Here is an 18838-nt window from a genome sequence, read left to right as displayed (position 1 = left end):
TTTCTCATCATGTGACTTGGAGCTGCATGCCATAAAACAAACACACAAACTGTCCAGATGCCAGCTTTTGGCAACCTTGACAACATGAGGTTCATAGCTTTGCAATATTCTACTTTACTGACAATTGCTAAGCTCTAAGAGGAAGTGCTTCTGTTATTATAAAGGAAACCCCAGCTTTATGGCTATATGTTTCAGTTATTGTCAACTAAAGGGCAGCACTATAATTCTGGTACAAAAGCTAGTCTACTTCATGTATACTGCACTCTAAGGAGTTAGGAACATTGAACATCTTCAGTATGTTTGGAAAGTGATGAATCAGGAAGTGGACATCGCAGTGGCTGTAAAATTCTGAACTTTGTCTGTGTTTTAGGTTTACTTTGAGGGATACCCCACCAAGGTGAGGCAGTTGAATGGCACAGAGAGAACACTACACATGTACAGAGTATAAAAGAACAAGAAACAACATGCACATTGAATTTTACTATATTTCAATAATTATTATTTAGGATTGTGTACTGGAGACATTTAAAAGCAAGATTTTGTGCGGTGCAGCTACAGCACCTNGCATAAACTTTTGTACATCCCTCTTCTAAGAATTCCAATTGAATAGCCAGCTCAGGGCAATATGATACTATAAACACCAGCACATATCAGTCTCTGGTGTTTATAGCTTCAGAGCAAACAAAACACATCATTCATAACAGAAACAGCTCGCAATAGCCACAGGAACGTTGCTGCAAGACAGGCATATGTAACGACGACTTAGCGCTCTTAAACGCGTGTGTCATTAAATACAGTCCTCCTGACAACAGGCCAGTGAAAAATCTAACAATCTACAGCAAAACCATCAATTATTATGGGCGTTATAACATACGTGTGCAGCTGGACGAAACATACACGTCGAACCCCCCCAGACGATTTAAATCCCTGACGAAACATACACGACGAACCACGGCAACGGGTTAAAGTCTGAATAAGGCCAGGGCATCCTGTACTGTAGAGGTCTTCATGTCTGTGTTATGATAATCAGTAGTATTTCCTGGAAGGGGACCAGATCATTGCAAGATATGGGAAAGTATTGTGTTTTCAGCCATATTCAGACCACAAACCCAGTGAGGGGCCTAAGCATATCTTCACCTTAGATCATGCAGTAGTGAGAATTGTATGACAGTTACTTGATGCTTATATAAATTAGCGAAAGAATATTAACAGCTTTTGTATGGTGACATATACACACGCAATTTGTCAGTATGTTCTTGTTTCACCAGTTTGTCTCTGTAAAAAAAATAATTTTACCATCAAGTCTAACGGTATTCATATTCTATAAATGAGAGCCAAATATACTGTTTTAATTGCCTGCAAGATCTGTGATGATTTTGAATTCGTAATTGGAGCGTCTTGTTGGCCTGGAACACTGGAATATATAAATACAGATGGAGCACATTCCCAGTTATCCATGTAGAATTTATGGTTTATCCACGAGTTTCTTTTCGTATGATTTTCATCGTTTCTGGAGTCATCACAAAACTGCTGTTTATGGTATATTAAGATACTTACGAATCAGTCTTTCATTTCCAGCCTGCCTGACCTCTTATGTGTTTCTGTTTTATGGTGTCATTTATTTTATACATCCTGTTACGGTGTATTAGGAGAGAAATAGATCCTGGACTTCTGCCTGCTCTTCACTGTACTCCAAATTCTGGAATGCTGAATGTGATGCTGTGGTGCAGTGTCTGTGTAACTTAAAATATTTTTTTTGGTTAGCTGTATTTTTGAGTTAATTAACATTAAAATGATTTTTGTTTAACTATGTCTTCTGTGCAACTAAGGTGAAGAGGTTTGGATTAAAGTTTTTTTTTTATTTATTTAGATTAGTTTGTTGCTTTTGTTAGTTGTGGATCCTCTCCCAGCCCTTAATTCTGAAGTGAAGTTATTAAATTCTACAGATTATATAACAAGGATAATGTCCATGGAGGAATCTGTTCAGCAAGTCATCATGCAGTCAATTCAAGAACTTGATAGAAGCAGTATGGGGTCTAGTGCGACAAGCATTATTCTAGGTTCAGGTCCTGAAACAGATCCCCAATTGCAGAGGATATTGGGAGAGTTGGAAGCTGCAACAGAAGCAAGAGACCAAATGGCCCAGCGATGCCATGAGCTGGATATGCAGGTATGTACATGAATGAGGAACTGTATGTGTGAGTAGAGATTTCTTGCTGGTCTGAGGCAGGAGTGGTTATCATGTAGAGCCATTTTATTTTAGGGTTAAAAAAACATCAGCTGATAGTTGCAAGTACAAAAAATTATGTAACTATGAGAAAGTCATCAGCCTAACCTGTTTGTTCAGGTAATATTGTCATGTATTTATGTGTGCGACTATGGATAAGGTATGGGTTAGTGAATGGATTTATTGGCCACTTGTACACGCCAGTCAGAATGATGAGTAATTACAGTGCTGTTGCTAATCTCCACATTTTACAAATCACCACAGCATCTGCTAAACCTTTTCCCAACCTGCTTTGTCCTCAACAGCCATTCCCTAGCAGTGACTTCTAACAGTGGAGATTCTTCAGCTTTCCGCACTTATGTCTTACTGTCTGGCAAATATCCTGCCACTGAACTCTTGTCAGCTGTCAATTCAACTATAGTATCATCTCTTCTCAGCCTCCCTTGCAGAGCTTGACTCAGCTGCCAGCCCTCAACTAACTGGGTCCCAGGTGTGGCCATTTCACACCAACCTCCTAGTCTTCTCTTCACTTCACTCAATTAAACTGCCACTCAGCTGGCCTGGGGTCCTTGCTGTGTTATGTGGAATAACATTTCATATTTAAATTTGTAATGCTTGCAAGGTGCATGGGTTGTTTTTGTAAACATTTTCTTTCAACACTTGGGAGTACTGGGTTTTTGTACTTTGTCCATTGTCTGATACTGTGAGGAGCACAGCATTTCAAAAACACATTTTGTAAATTGGACCTATTCCAAAATATTGTGTTCTTTAGAATACCAGACAATGGGCAAAGTCCAAAATCCTAGTAATCCTGAGTGTCGTAAACTGTTGTCAGGACCCTATCAAATGTACTTTCCATTTCAAGTTTTTGTACCCATAAAAACTGCATATGCAGATCTGGGTATGTGATGGCCAAAATCCTCTCGTCATTTGTTCATCAAAAAGTTTATAGTGCCCACATTGAATTTTCTGCAGTATGTGCTGGTACATTGGCCTGCTGAAAATGCATGTAACTCTTCTCATTTTCCATTAATTCTGCTGCTTGAACTCAGATGTATAATAAAGGAGTATGGAGCCTGTGGCTTGTGGGTCTCTTAGCATGAACAGAACATCATACACCAATACCTTGATCATGTAATGGGGTCTGGCAGTTAACAGGTGGATTTTCTGTAGATTAATGCAACCAGTGAGATGAAAACAGCCTTTAGTCATCATAAAAAGAAACTGAAGGTCAACTGCACTATCATGACTATTTCTGAAAAGTCAATTAGACAAGTTTAGCCTTGACATAAAATCTTCAGGTTGAAGACTGTGCACCACTAAAATTTTAGGATTTCAAGGCTCTAAACACTTGCTTTCATTGATGTCTGATGATCCAGTTTCATATCACTTTTGTACAACTTTAATGCACATGGTTTTCTGGGTATGGGTAAATCAGGATGGTGCTGATATCTGTTGTAACATTTCTGAACTGTAATTCTCAAAAAGAAATTTGTTATTCTGTGTTCAACATAAACACAGTGAATGCTCACTGCTGACCACAAGAACAAAGTCATTGACAGAAAGAACTGTATACATAAGTGGCTGCATAGCAACAGATCCTGTTTATGTGAGTGTATATGTTATCACATGGTGACTGCCAACCAGCTTAACAGCTCTTTGAAATACTTCATCTGTTGGCTGAACCAGTATTGTGCAACTTATACATATGGGTGGCACCATTTTAAATGTCTGGATACAAAGTTTGGATGTTTGCTGTGTTTCCATCTTGTGGAACACAGTTCCATGTTTAGTCTTGGTAGAGTGTTTGGCTAATGTGGATCATTGTATTACAGTTTTGGTGTCTGATATGCTAGGGCAGATATGGTGACCAGTTTGACTGACCTTCACTTAGGCACAGTTGCAGAGGATCTCATAAATGCTGTGCTTTATGTAGGGGATTGTATATCTTTCATCATCTCAGTTATATTGTCATTTTATTTTGTAGTTTGTAAATGAGGTGGATCCATGAAGATGGTGACCACAATGTACCAGAATGTTAGAACAACTTCAACATACACAGTGTGTCCAGGTCCTGTTAGGGCTGTGTTCATTAAAAATACAAGACGTGAATTATTTTCAAAATTTCACTCTTTTTTTTCAAAATAGTCTCCTTCTAAATCAATACATTGCTGGAATTGATTGAAAAGTTTTTGAAAACAGTTACTGTACACCTTTTGTGGAATCGCATTTAAAACTACAGTACATTCCCTTTGGATGTCCTGGATGGTGTTGTGATGGTCTCCTTTCATCGCCAGCCTAACTTTTGGGAAGAACCAGAAATCTGCTGGAGCCAAATCTGTTGAATACGGGGGATGATCAAGGACTGTGATCCCTTTTCTGGCCAAAAAATCTGCACAATCTTCGATTTCTGGGGTGGGGCATTGTCGTGGAGGAGCAACCAGGAACATTGCTCTTGATATTCAGGTCGAATTCAAAGAATTCTCGCCCACAAACGATTGAGGACTCCGAGATAATAATCAGAATTCACTGTCTGACCTTCTGGCAGAAATTCCTTGTGAATGATTCCTCTGGAGTTGAAGAAGACGGTTAGCAGTGTCTTTACTCGACTCTTTTGCATGCACACTTTCTTTGGTTTTGGCTTCTATGGGCTCAAGCACGCTACACTCTGCCGCTTTGTGAGAGGCTCATATTGAAAACACCATGTCTCATCACCAGTAACAATCAATTTTGTAAATTTTGTATCACTTAGGGCCAACTGTAACATGTCTTTGCAGTGTTCCACTCTGGCGGCACATTTTTCATCGCCTGATAGTGCGTGTGGTACAACCCGTGCACAGACCTTCCATTTGCCCAAATCCTCGGTCAATATTTGATGCACAATACTTTTTGGTATTCCCAAAAGCTCCTCGATGAGTCTTGCAGAAACACATCTGTCTGATGCAAGGATTTCGGTCACTTTTTTCACATTTTCTTCAGTGCGACTTGTTCTCGGCTTTGATGCACGTGGAGCACCTTCAGTGTCTTCTCTGCCGTCACAAAATACAGCATACCATCGAAAAATGTTCAGGTGACTCAGACAATCACTAGCATACACACTTTTCATCATTTCGTTTGCTTCTCTGGCTGTTTTGCCTAACTTTAAACAAAATTTGATGTTGACTCTCTGTTCAACCGCCATTTTCCAACGAGCGTCAGAACAGTACTGTTACATTCAAGGTCAGAACATATGGTGCAGCAATACTTGTGCTTTGAAATTATAGACAACCAAAGCTGAAACTTCAAGAATCTTAATGCCACAACTTGCCAACAGATGACATTGTAGGGCAAAATTTAAAAAAAATGAGTCGTGACGGATCCTGGACACACCGTGTATGTCACAGCTAAACACCGAAAGGTGAAATTACATATTAGATATAATCATGGGCGTATTCAACAATCCAGAACTTGTCATTTATTGTAAATATTTTGTTCTACTGATTTAAGTTTAATTAAGGACCACAAATGTGTAGCAGCATAACTTTAATTTTGTCTCCTTGGTGTTTGAAAAGACTTCCCCATTCACTTTGGTAGTACTGTACAATCACAGCAATCTGTAAAGCATATGCTGCTAACTGAAATCAGTGGTACATGCTTCTGTAGCAGTCACAGTTATACTACCAAAGTTTCTCATATAAAACAATTTTTTTTTGTAGGTAACTGTGCTTCAGGAAGAGAAAGCTAGTGTGGTGCTTGAGAACCTCAAGCTACAGGATCGCCTACGTCAGTTTGAAGCTTTGGAGGATCCTGGTACAAGCACCATCCATCGGTATAAGGAAACACGGAAACAGCTTGATGCTTGCAAAGAAAAAATATTCAGGATAGAAACATGTAAGATACCAAACCTGAAGGTTTCAGATGATGATGTATTTAATTACAGGTAAACCTTGGTATATGCATTTTCAATCAATGCAAGTGTCATTCTGAATAGTGCGGTTTATTGTGAAACAAAAAGAAATTTTAACACTGCAAAAACAAGTTGCCTGGGAGCTGTTGCTTGTAAACAGTTTTGCCAGATTATGCTTCTGGTGCACCATTATGCTGCCATAAGCACAGTTTTGCTTGGGCCACCATCCAAAGCAGACATGTCCCATTAATGTATTTCATGCACAGTCATAATAATACAAATTTTGTAGAAGTTCACCATGCCCAAAAGGTGCAAGTCATGCATAGTGTAATCTTCCCTTGCAGTAGATGATGTGTCAGTAGCATCAATGTGAGACATCATTCCTCCTCAGATCCCGATTAAGCTGAAGGTTCATGCTACTAACTCTCCCATTCATCCATGGCTTGTCATGCCTCTCAAAGAGATTGACAAACCCCACCCTGGTGTTTGATGTCCTCTTTGCAGGCTTTTTCCTGGCCCTCCCACTATAATAATATGATCTTGCTTGGCAAGGCCTTTACAAAGCTTCTCTATATCCTCAACCTCTGTTAGAGGAGAATTTGGTTTGAAAATACCATACACATCAAATTTAGTTCCTAGGTTTTCTTGAAGCATGGGGCCAGTTTCCCTACTATGGGTGCTTTCTAGTAATAAAATCTTCCTTTTGTTTTTATTTTTCTCTCTATTCGCTGTGAATGATTTTAGTTCCCTGCCTTTATGCTTCAACAGAACTGGTGTTTGCTGACCAACTTCCAATGCACCTTTGCCAGCATACTGAATTTATTCTTCAGTTGAACTTGACTAGCATCCTTTGCAGAGAACCTGTGGGACTGTGAGTTGGAAATTTTTGCCCCCCCCCCCATCCCCAATATTGTGAGTTGTCCTGCTACGTGAAGTTCCTGCTGACATTTCCTGCTTTCGGCTTGCAAATTTCCTCTGTAACTGCCTTAGTAGTTCCTTTTCCAGGTGTCTGATCCTCTCCTGTTTCTTCACATGCTTGTGATACTTAATGGGATACAGTACCATGGCGTGCTCCTGTCTGGTGCACTGGGCTGGTGCTTGCACAGTTTAAGTGGAAACAGTAGCCACAGTCTACAAATAAGGCCACTGGTGACCCACCTATGAGAAGCTCCACGTTTACTAGAAAGACTGTCAGTACCACACATCAAGACAATAAACAATTTCCTTATTTACATTCTACAGTTTGGTAAAAAAAACACTACTATGAAGCACTTAACTCAAAATCACTTTCTGCTCCACTTTACTAGGAAATCAATAGTACATCTAACTTTACAATAGTTAACAATCCAGATTCACTAAACAACAGTGCACACATAAGAAATCAGCAAAGTAGAATACTATATTACAACAATGCAGAATAATAATAAAAAAAAAAGACAATAATATTGCAAGTTTGGAGTCTGTAGACCAAATATGGTGGACCATCTATCTCAAAAGTCCAAGACCCATGTGTTGTATATGTACACCAATATGCAAATGTTTATGTCCACAATTGTCTTAATTCTGTCCAGTGTTTACTTTTGAATGCGAAAGTTGTAGCAGACTGTCAAGTGCTTTGATGTTCATGATCTCAGGGTTATTGTAACAATGATGGGATAAATTAGTCATGCCTGTATTTCATCCATAACCCCAAGCTTAATGGTGTTATTTACATTGCATTTTGAGAAACTGAGCATGTTAATCTGTGTTATCACATTGTGTTTTCTGTGGTAATTTCAGGTGAGACTTTAAGACAGGTAATGACAGTTCATACTTGGCAGTCATGTTTTCCCCAAACAGTTTTCACGTATCCTTGATATTTTATGTTCACTTATTATTCACGGGTAGGTGGCAGCCCTTCTATATCATGTAGCTAGTTTTGGCAGTTTGCAGTTTCCTTTGTGTTTCTGTTCTTTGATCTCCAAGTGCATATGTGAACAATCTACAGCAATGGTGGATTGTAAGAGCCATGTTACTGATTTAGAAGGGCACTTCATGCTCAGCAGTAGGCCAGTAAAATGCCTACACAGGAAGTTAATGTTCATTGTTTGCCTGTTGGATATTTTATTAAAAATGTAACATTTTACAAATTCAGGACCCTTACATTAAACCATTCTTTCTAGCACGGGATGACTATCGCATGAAAGTTGAAATGCAGGAGAAGGAACTTCTAGAACTTCATTCTAAGCTGGAGGAGTTGCAAAAAATGGCTGATGAAGCTCGACATCTAAAAGATGAAGTTGATATTCTAAGGGAAACGGCAGATAAAGCAGTCAAATATGAAGCTACCATTGCTTCATACAAGAAGAAATTGGAAGAATATGGTGATTTAAAGAGACAGATGAAAATTTTGGAGGATAAGAACACAGACTATATGCAACAAAACATGGAGCTTGAAGAGGTGTGTGTTTCAAATATTTTTGTTGTACTCATACTAGTTAAGCTTGTGCAGTCTTGTATTGTAAGTCTGTGGATTTGAGTACATTTGGAAGTAGGATATTGTTTACAATAGTATCTTTGTTTCTTGTGTTTTTATTTCTGTTACTTTAAGTTATGACTTCCATGATTTCATGGTATACTTTCCTTTTGTACTAGAGAATTGATCCAGTCTGTATTTTAGTAAAGGTGTTGGCTTCTTATGTCCCCTGAAGAATCATTTATTGTCAGCTGTCAGATCTGTGGTATACACTTAAAAAATAAAATATGTAATTGAAGATTACTATTTTTGGGATATGATGCCATTTAGTATGGTAGAAGTTTACCATTGCGTTTGAGGAATTTGTTACCTACATCTTTTGGGTTGAAGGATAAGCCAGTCAAGTAAGTAGCAAGACCCTTTTGATGGAAACAGAATGTTCATCATTAATGTCAGTAAACTTTTTCTAGACCATACAGAGTTACATCCCAGAAGATAGTAGTTTTTGTAGCCAGTGCTGAGGGAATCTCAAATCTCATGAAATTTGAGGTGTGTGAATGTATTTGTATACAGTTTATAACTAAAAGGATGAGAGCCCTTCTTCTGAAGCTAATAGTTTGGTAAACAAATTCCCCACCTTTTATGGAATGTGAAAGATCATGTTTGTGTTCACCACTGAACCCTGTCTTGGGCTGAATGTTTTTAATCCACATCCCTGTACATTTTAGAGTTTTCCTCTTGTCTTTATGTATGTCTTCCAACTATTTCCTTCCCCATCGTATTTTTGACAAAAATTTGGCATGTATTTCATATCATGCGTACCTGTCTGTCAGTCTCATTCTGCTTGATTTTATCGCCATAATAATGTTTGGTGAAGTGTTCAAATTATGAAGATTCTCATACATTTTTCTGCTTCTTCCTGTTAGTTCATCTCTTTTAGCTCTAAATATTCTTAGCAATCTGTTCTCAAACACTTTCAGTCTTAAGTTCTTCCCGTAAGGTGAGGAATCAAGTTTTACACCCATTTAGAACAACAAGAAAATTTATAGTTTCTTTTTTATAATCTGTATGTTTGCAGTTAAGTGATGGACTATTTTGAATTGAATGGCAGCACACACATTACATGAATTTAATGTGCTTATAGTTTCTTCTTGAATATAATTTTGATTTGTTATTGTCGTTCCTAAATGTTTGGTCTTAGCCAGAATTTTGAAGGATGTATTAGCTCTGCATATTGTAAATTTGTCCTAGGTTCAGACAGACATACAGTACATATTTAGTTCCCTGTTGTTTGCTTTTTAAGCATCCTCATTACAAGAACCTAATAAAGTGCTTCATGTATGATTTTTATATTTTCATCCAACACGTTAATCTCATTACCATAGATCAGATATCTTATGTGTCCCATTCATTTCCATTCTCTTCTGATTTTCTTTGACCATCCTAGTTGCATATTATAAAGCAGAATTATAAAACAGTAGTATTAAAACTAGGTAGGTCCTTATTCAGTTTGGTACAAAAATTTAGAAACATTTTGAGAAGTAAGGTGGGAACAAGAATTTTCTCTAGTAGACCAGTTTTCACTCCAGTAATTTATAATACTAGCCACTTTTTCAGTGAGGTAACATATTTACACTAATGAGAGAATATTTTGAATATACAGTGACCCTGCAGTAGGAAACATATGCACAGAAAGAAAGAAAGAAAATAAATATTAGAAAATATTTTATACATAATGTAGGATTCGAGATTCTCACAACAGTGGTTATAAAGAGTTATATCTTCTGGGATATAGCACCATGTAATCCATTGAAAGTCAGTTAGCATTGTTTGCTGTGTACTTCATGCTCGCTTTTTTCATGGCTTACTCTTTGGCCCTGAAGATAGATGTGACATGTTGCGCCAAAACGCCAGTTTACTTTGATCAGATTACATGGTGTTATATTCCAGAACAGATTATGTTATACATGACAATTTTTGAGTTAGTTTCATTCTTGATGTCTTCAGCTTCACAAGTCTCACTTTATTTACCATTTCTGTAAACTGTCTCAGCTTCATTGTCATCAAAATTCCTATCTTCTATCTCATATTCACTCCTTAGACTTTCATATTTGCTGCCAGCATTCAAAACTTCTTGTCTGTTCTCCATTCAACCATACCAGATGTACGGTAGATTTTAAATCCTTTGATTGTGACTCAGTCTTGATCTGCTATTGCAGCAGCTCCACATTGGGCCTCTTTATTGTCCTGGTGGTATCAGATCATGGTCCTCTGAGAAGAACCATTCAGAAGACATTCATTTGAAATTATCTTAAGAAGCTTATTTGCTAGAATGTATGGTTGTGGTCATTCCTCCTTGCATGACCACAGTATTCATTGCATGAACTGCAGATGTGACATCCATGATTAAATGACCATTAAGTGCATCCAGCACAAGTATTCTGTGCCTTAAGCATAGATTTTTGATTGACTATCAGATATTACAATCACTCGCATCTTTTTATTGTCTGATATTTATGGCAGTAAATATTTCACCTCGCTCATTGATGGTGTAATTTGATGGCATCTGAAAATACACCCTGTGTTGGACTTGAGTTTTTTGCACCTGTTAAATTTAATGATGTTGCATGAAACTGGCATTCCATTCTGTCCTTGAATTTGTACAAATGACTGTATTTCCTTGAAATTGGTATAATTTCCTATTTCTTTTGTTTCCACCTTAGGATGTTTGCCTAAGGAGACCCAATATTTTCTTGTCATTTCCACAGCTGTTTAATTGTTGCACACATTCAGTCACTATAATCCTGAAGTAGAAATTACAACTGTCCAGTGCCTGATACTTTTTGGCACATTATTCTTTTTCACATGAATACCTCTTTTCTGGACATGCTGTGCCATTTTTATGCAGAGGGACTCTTGCATTGTCACAGAATCTCATGATGTACCTTGGTGAATTACAGCTTTTGCTTCCAGCCTTAGTGCTCTGGACATCTTCAAGATAGCTTGTGGCTTGTGACCTGGAAACATACTTCTGTTTCTCTTGCTTTCTCATTGGCTGCTCTAATAGCATGATAACATCAATTATGGCATGAACATGCTAACAGCTTGAAACTGATTAAAAGTTTCTAATACATATTTGTCACTCGGAATCATGATCCTTTTTGGCATCAGATCCTGCCATACAAAGCTAAAGAAGTTAACATAAAATTCTAGAAGTTTGACATTGGAAAATGAACATTTAAATCAAAGCAGAGAAATTTTCTTTCTCAATTCAGTGTTGAAGGTTCAAAACTCACACATGCCTAAATAATACATATCCATGTTTGAGAACATTCATAATAGGAAGCTCATCAGAGAAATGTCTGCCTGTGTGGACTATACTGTAGTATTTCTTTAAACACATTTTAATCAGCTAACAAGTTTTATGGATTTACCAGATTCTTTGAGCATGTCTCACAGTACTTCTCTCATAACTGAGTCATACACTATGCACACTTTATTATAGACCTGTTACCCATTTTGAAAGTATGGAATTCATCTCATGATTGATTACCTTAATTCTCATAAGAAAGAGATGCATTGAATTGTAAGAGTTGAGCAGTAGGGGGTTGGGGGTTCTTTTTACCTGGCCTATGTGCACCCCTCTTTTAATTGAAATGTAAAGACTCCCACCCCAGATTGTTCAAAACCCTGCTTATCTGATGCCAAAAGCTGCGGTCACTCAAGAACTCATGAAACGTATGCAAATGATGCCAGACCTGTAAGGAAGTAGCTGTAGAAGTTCTCATGAGTCAGTTGCAGTGTAGCACAGACATGTGTTCATTTCATTTCAGTTCATTTCAAAATAGAAAGTAGTTCAGTGCAATGTAGAAGCAGACGTGGAGTAATAATTGCTGTAAGTTGCGAGTCAGTTAGTGCAGTCCTTTAGTGGGTCAGTCAGCAAGTAATAATTACAAGTCAGTTTTCAGTCCAGTTCATTGACGAGAGATAAGATGTCAGTGCAGTGAGAGTGAGTGGGTGGTATTGCTCTGAAATAATGAATGGACAATGAACTGACACCAAGAAAATAAGTGCTTATGGACAGTGGAACAATAACTGATCCAAATATTAATAAACGTTACAATATAATTATTTTCATTCACTTGTTATTCTAGTTGACAGGACTTAACAGACTGACTTGTCTGCCTGTCTACTTGTCTGTAATAAGTAAAAAATGAAGGCCAGTGAGTGAAAAGTCCCACTCCCTCTTCATTTCTATACAGATGTTAAGCAGTAAATGGTATCTTATGTTATGTTACAATACAATACGTTATGTTATGTTGAATAATGTAACATAATGTACAAGATTCTATCAGAAAGTTCCTGGACTGTTACTGCTGTAACTGAATCGGTGAAAGAAGATGAGAGGTGAGGCCAAGGTCACACTTCCGCAAGACTATTGCATCTGTCTACCATATGACACTGCGTTGTGAACACGCATTGTTTTTGCATAACTGGTTTTTGACTTCATGTTTCATTTTGTCTGTGATGGATTGCAAAATCAAGCATTGTATTTGCATCAAGTTTTGCATGATGCTTGGTAGATCTGCTTCTGAAATCCTAGAAATTCTTTGTGAGGCCTTTGGAGAACATTCTTCAGGCCAGACAGAGGTTTTTGAAGAGCATTCACGTTTCAAGGCCAGTGAAGCGTTGGTTGAAGATGATGAATGTTCAGGGTGATGAAGCACCAGCAAAGCAATAGAAAATGTTGAAAAATTTTGGGACCTCATACACGAAGACTGTCGCTAAACAATCCATGAGCTCGCAGACACCACTGGGATCAGTTATGGAGTTTTCCAGGAGATCTTAACAGAAAATCTAAACATGCGCCACATTGGCTCAAAGTTTGTTCCCCGACTCTTGACAAATGATCAAAAGCAGCAGCTCATAAACATGAGTCTGGAGCTACTAGAGAAGGCTAATGAGGACCCAACTTTTACGAGGATCTGTTTGATCATAACGGGTGACAAAAGTTGAATTTAGAGTTTTGATCCAGAAACAAAGCAACAATCATCGCAGTGGAAGAGCCCACAGTCACCAAGAGCCAAAAAAAGATGTGACAGGTCCAGAGTTCAAAAAAGAGCATGCTCATTGTTTCTTTCGATGTAAAGGAGATTCTTCATCGTGTATTTGTTCCTCCTAACGCTATGGTCAAATTGGACCTCTGCTGTGGCGCTTTGAGATGCTTGAGAGAAAATGTGCGATGGAAAAGACTGAAACTTTGTGTTTTATCACAACACTTCCACCCACACATCCCTGAAAACCACAGAGTTTTTGGCTAACAACAACATGGTTATCGTTCCCTATCCTCCCTACTCATTGGACTTAGCCCCCTGTGATTTTGCTTTGTTTCCAAAATTGAAAGTGAAACTGAAGGGACGACATTTTGAAACAGTGTGACATCCAAACAGAATCGCAAGTATTACTCGACAGCATTAAGGAAAATGACTTCTGTGGTGCTTTTGAAGCATTGAAGAAGTGTTGGGATTGCAGTGTACGTTCCCAAGGAGACTGTTTTGAAGGAGATGGCAACCAAAATTGAGTAAGTTAGGCCAGCATTTCTGTTTTGTCCTATTGTGGGAACTTTGAAATAGCATTTCATAATATAATGTAGCATAAGGAGCAGTGGGTATATTTTGTATCCTGTATGTTACATGATTGTATGTAGGCTGGTGTGGAGCAATTGCAGCCGGATGGGTAAGCATGGGTTCTCTTGTGATGAAATATCTGCAGGTAGAATTTTTTATGTAACTGAGCCAACATTTATTTACCCCTGCTCATTACATTTCAGGTCAGTTGAAGTACATCAATTGTATCTCTATCTCATTTCAGAACGTAATGTGTTCTTTTTAACTGTTCTTTCACCTTGCATTTTGTTTTCCTAGGAACTGAAGAAAAGTGGAACTTGGAAACCCCAGCTAGAATTATACAAGAAGCAGATAGCAGAATTACATCAGAGACTTAGTGAAGAGACAAAGAGAGCTGATAAAAATGATTTTGAGTGTAAAAACATGCAAGAGAAGCTGAGTGCTATTCAAAGAGAGAAGGAGGTGGGTGGATATGAAGTAATGTAAGAATATTTGTCATTTGTTACAATTAATGTTAGAAATGCAGAAAGAATTGTAGTCTAGCATGCCATCTGTACTGGTACTTATAATATGTAGTATAAACACCAGGCTAATGAACCGTTTTGTAACAAAGAACATAGTTCACCTCAGGGACATGCAACACAATACAGTTAGCTACGCTGACTGTGAGTTTCCTGGTATAAATTTCCATTTGTTCTGAAGTCTGAATATCCACTTAGCCAGAGACTCACCAGTTAGTTATCCACTACTGAAACTTCTCAGATTGTCTACTGCAACACAAACTTAAGCCTCAAAAAATAAAGTCTTTAGATAATAAAGAACAGGATATACATAAATGAAGATTCTGTAAGCATAACCAAAGAGTGTGTAGGTCAGTAGAGGATTGAAGTGACATAAACTGTGGTTTGATGAAGGATGTTCAAAATTATTAGATCAAGGTGAAAGAGCCAAAATGCAAGGGTTATGGGATCTGAACCAAATGAATGGGGATATTCTAAATAGTGTAAGAAGTGAAGGTAGCAGACATTTCAGGAACAAAAAGAGGGGATATATTGCCACATGTTAGTGACTAGACATGGGGTTTGAATTGGCAGTTGGATTTATTTATCTCTTATAAATTGTAACAACAAGTAATTATAGCACTTCACTAATTTGTGGACTGTACTTCTCACTACAGCACATACCAAGTCATTTATGTCCTGCACTAGCTGTTGCCTGGTAAGGGACCCCAAGAGTGTCCTCTGCTTACGTCCTTACCAGCTGGTGACTGTCACACAGCTAATTCGTTGCTCAAACTAACACCTCAACTAACTTGTGGCATCATTAGGCCTTACTGGCTGTCACTAGCCATCCCTGGCTCTCACTGGCCATCCCTGGCTCTCACTGGCCTCCTCCTCTTCGAAACTTGCTATGTAGCCTTGGGTTGGACCGAAGAGGAAACACCATCTCCAGCAGTTCTTCAGTTCTTGTGTGTTTACTACTTCTCCCAGTTATTGAATGTGCATAAGGTCAGTGATGTTAAGCGGATAGAAATACATACATCTGAGTCATTACTACCTTATCCTAGCCCCTCTGAGGTTAAAATTGCTACTGCAAAATTGAAAAGGTATGAATTGCAAGGTAATGATCAGATTCCAGGAGAACTGATTCAAGAAGGAGTTGAAATGTCACAGTCTGAGATCCATACACTCGTTAATTCTTTTTGAAATAAGGAAGAACTGCCTGACCAGTGGAAGGATTCTGTTGGTAGTGGCCTTGCAAAAGGCTGATCTCTTATCCAAGGAGTCCTGCCAACTGTGTATAAGATTAAGAAACTTAAATAGCAGCCAAGGTCAAAAGGGCTGTAGAGCCATAGAGAGGGAAAAAATATATACACCAGAGTGTGATATGTCAGTATACTAGTCTTTGTTAATGTGCAAGGGATGTTTGCTGCAGGAAGTGTACAGTCCTTCAAAAAGTGCTACATTTTGTATAGTATAATTTAAATTGTGTGAAGCCAAATCTGGTTATGTATGGAATTTTATTATTTACATTGGGCAGGATACTGTTTTGCATAAGCCCCTAAAATGAGCCATATGGCTCAAAAGTATTTCTCCAGCTAATGGCACCTCTGTGGAATCAAGGATACTGTGTAATCATGGACAGTCATGGATAATCTCAGGCCCAGATCTGTTCCAAAAGCTGTGCAGCAAACAAACTGGTGCTATGGGAACCTTGCATCGAAACAGGAAAGGTGTCCCTGCTGAATTAATAGCGCAAAACTAAAAAAGGAGGAACATGTTTCAGTCTACAGATACAGACTAATGATAACAAAGTGTAAAAGAGAGATATTTGTCTTATAACTACCAGTCATGATGAAGTGGTTCAAGGGCAAGACACGGAGAAGCCCAAAGTAGTCACTGATTATAATTCCAGGTTGGGAGGTGTGAGCCTCAGTGATGCTTACTTGACATGCTGTCACAGCTCAAGGAAAAGACTCCTACTACTAAAGCACTTCGTCATTTGATTGATATTTGTTGTTTGAATTCATATTTACTTTACAAAAAGAAAGGGCAGCAGCATTTCCAGGATCTAATTTCAAGTGAAACTTGTAGAAAATTTGATTCAAAATATCATACAACAGAAGAGAGACCATTAGGCAGACGACCAAAAACTGTACCCCTGACAAGGATGAATGAACCCCATTTTCCTTCCTACAGTGCTGCCACAGTGTGAAACCAAATTCTTGTCACTGTGTTATGCGCTGCAAAAAGTGTCAGTGTCTTGAAACATGGTACAACTGTGAAAACTGTAAGGTGGCCGTGTATGCTGCACCCTGTTTCCAACATTACCATATGGCAGCCAACTTCTAGATGCGTGAGAGGAGATTGAGTTCAGCAAGTGGCTAAGAAGTGTGAGAAGGCAGGATTTTAGTGATTAGAAAGAGTACTGTGGCCTGGCATTGAAAACTACGCCATCGTTATAAAGACTTTCACAGTGTGTCCCACTACAGTTGCAACAATGTTTTTGCTGATATAAACATTTTAGTGATTGCGTAGTCTGTACAAGATAAGGATTTGAGTTGATGTCTGGAAAAACAAATAGCTGTTTTTGCACAGTTCATTCATCCACATCAGCCCACATGGGAATAACAAACCTCTGTTACCAATGAGGCAGCCAGAGCTGTAGAAGGTCATAGTGAAATATTGCAGTAATCAAACATGTGAGTGTGTTTAGATTGGAAGTAATTTTGTCAGTCACCTTCTATGAACTTGTTTTAACACCAGATGCCTGCCAGGACTGTGTATAGTGAGTGTGCATGAGTCAGACATCTTTGTGATCACATATTAGGAACTGAAATGCATGTAAATGACAGCAGTGTCATACTGTCTGAGAATAAAGCCAAAAGTAGAGTTTTACTGGAAATTATATATATAAACTTTAATGTAGTGGCTATATAAATGAAATATAGGTATGTGAACTGTGATAATTGGTCCTGCAGAGATTTGTTGTTTAGTAATTTTATAACGACACGTGGTTGAAACATTTAACTTTAAACAATCGTGAAATTAAACACCACAATAACAAATTTAAATGTCTGGGGAATGCAATTGTCCCACTGGAGTCTGAGGGTGTTTGCTCAGAGAATTTTGACTGAAGTGGAAGAAATAGTAGGAGACTAGAGGAAATTATATAATCATGGGCTTCATGACATGTAGTCCTCACCATATTTAATTAGAATTATCAAGTGAAGGAGAACGAGATGGGCAGTACATATAGCACACACAAGGAGAATAGGAATAACGTAGAGAAGTGTATGAAGAACTAGAACGTGTATTTGATAAATACCCGAAGTACCCTATGAAAATTTTGTTGGGAAATTTCAATGCCAAAGTAGGGAGGGAAGACATTTTCAAACCAACAATTGGGAATGAGAGTTTGCATGAAATTAGTAATGATAATGGAGTTAGAGTAGTAAACTTTGCCACATCAAAAAATCTTACTGTCAAAAGTACAATGTTCCCACATCGTAACATCCATAAATTTACTTGGACATCTCCTGATGGGAAGATACACAATCAAATAGACCATATTTTGATAGATAGGAGACGGCACTCAAGTATACTTGATGTCCGATCATTCAGGGCAGCAGATTGTGATACTGACCACTACCTGGTGGTGGCAAAGATTAGGGAAAGACTGGCAGTGAGCAAACAGACAACACACAGAGTTCATATGGAGAGGTTCAATCTCAAGAAATTAAATGAGGTAGAGGGTAAAGAGCAGTATTGTGTTGAAATCTCAAATAGGTTTGCGGCTTTGGAAAACTTGGACACTGAGGTGGATGTTAATAAAACTTGGGAAACTATTAGAGAGAATATAAAAATGTCTGCCAAAGAGAGTCTAGGTTATTATGAACTGAAGAAGCATAAGCCATGGTTCAATGAAGGATTCTCAAAATTATTACATCAAAGAAAGCAGGCTAAGTTGCAGTGGTTACAGGATCCAAGCGAGTTAAATTGGGATAATCTGAACAATATAAGACGTGAAACCAGCAGGCATTTCAGGAACAAAAAGAGGGAACACCTGAAAGACAAAGTTGATGAGCTTGAAATGAACAGTAAGAACAAGAATATTAGAGACCTGTATAGAGGAATAAATGA

The 18838-nt window shown here is 38.2% G+C and overlaps 1 protein-coding gene across 1 annotated transcript in view; it reads left to right on the top strand.

Annotated features, from left to right (window-relative positions):
• LOC111862611 (protein Hook homolog 3) overlaps window positions 1-18838 on the top strand; it is a gene marked incomplete at its 5' end in the record, with an annotated part of 69505 nt that overhangs the window by 24463 nt on the left and 26204 nt on the right. Inside the window, 4 exon segments of the mRNA XM_023848133.2 lie at window positions 1947-2170; window positions 5923-6097; window positions 8276-8553; window positions 14493-14657. Of these exon segments, the coding sequence (XP_023703901.1) occupies window positions 1947-2170; window positions 5923-6097; window positions 8276-8553; window positions 14493-14657 (842 nt within the window).

Source organism: Cryptotermes secundus, unplaced genomic scaffold, assembly GCF_002891405.2.
Source record: "Cryptotermes secundus unplaced genomic scaffold, Csec_1.0 scaffold1854, whole genome shotgun sequence".
NCBI classification, from domain to species: Eukaryota; Metazoa; Arthropoda; class Insecta; order Blattodea; family Kalotermitidae; genus Cryptotermes; species Cryptotermes secundus.
This window is presented reverse-complemented; position numbering and strand designations above follow the sequence as displayed.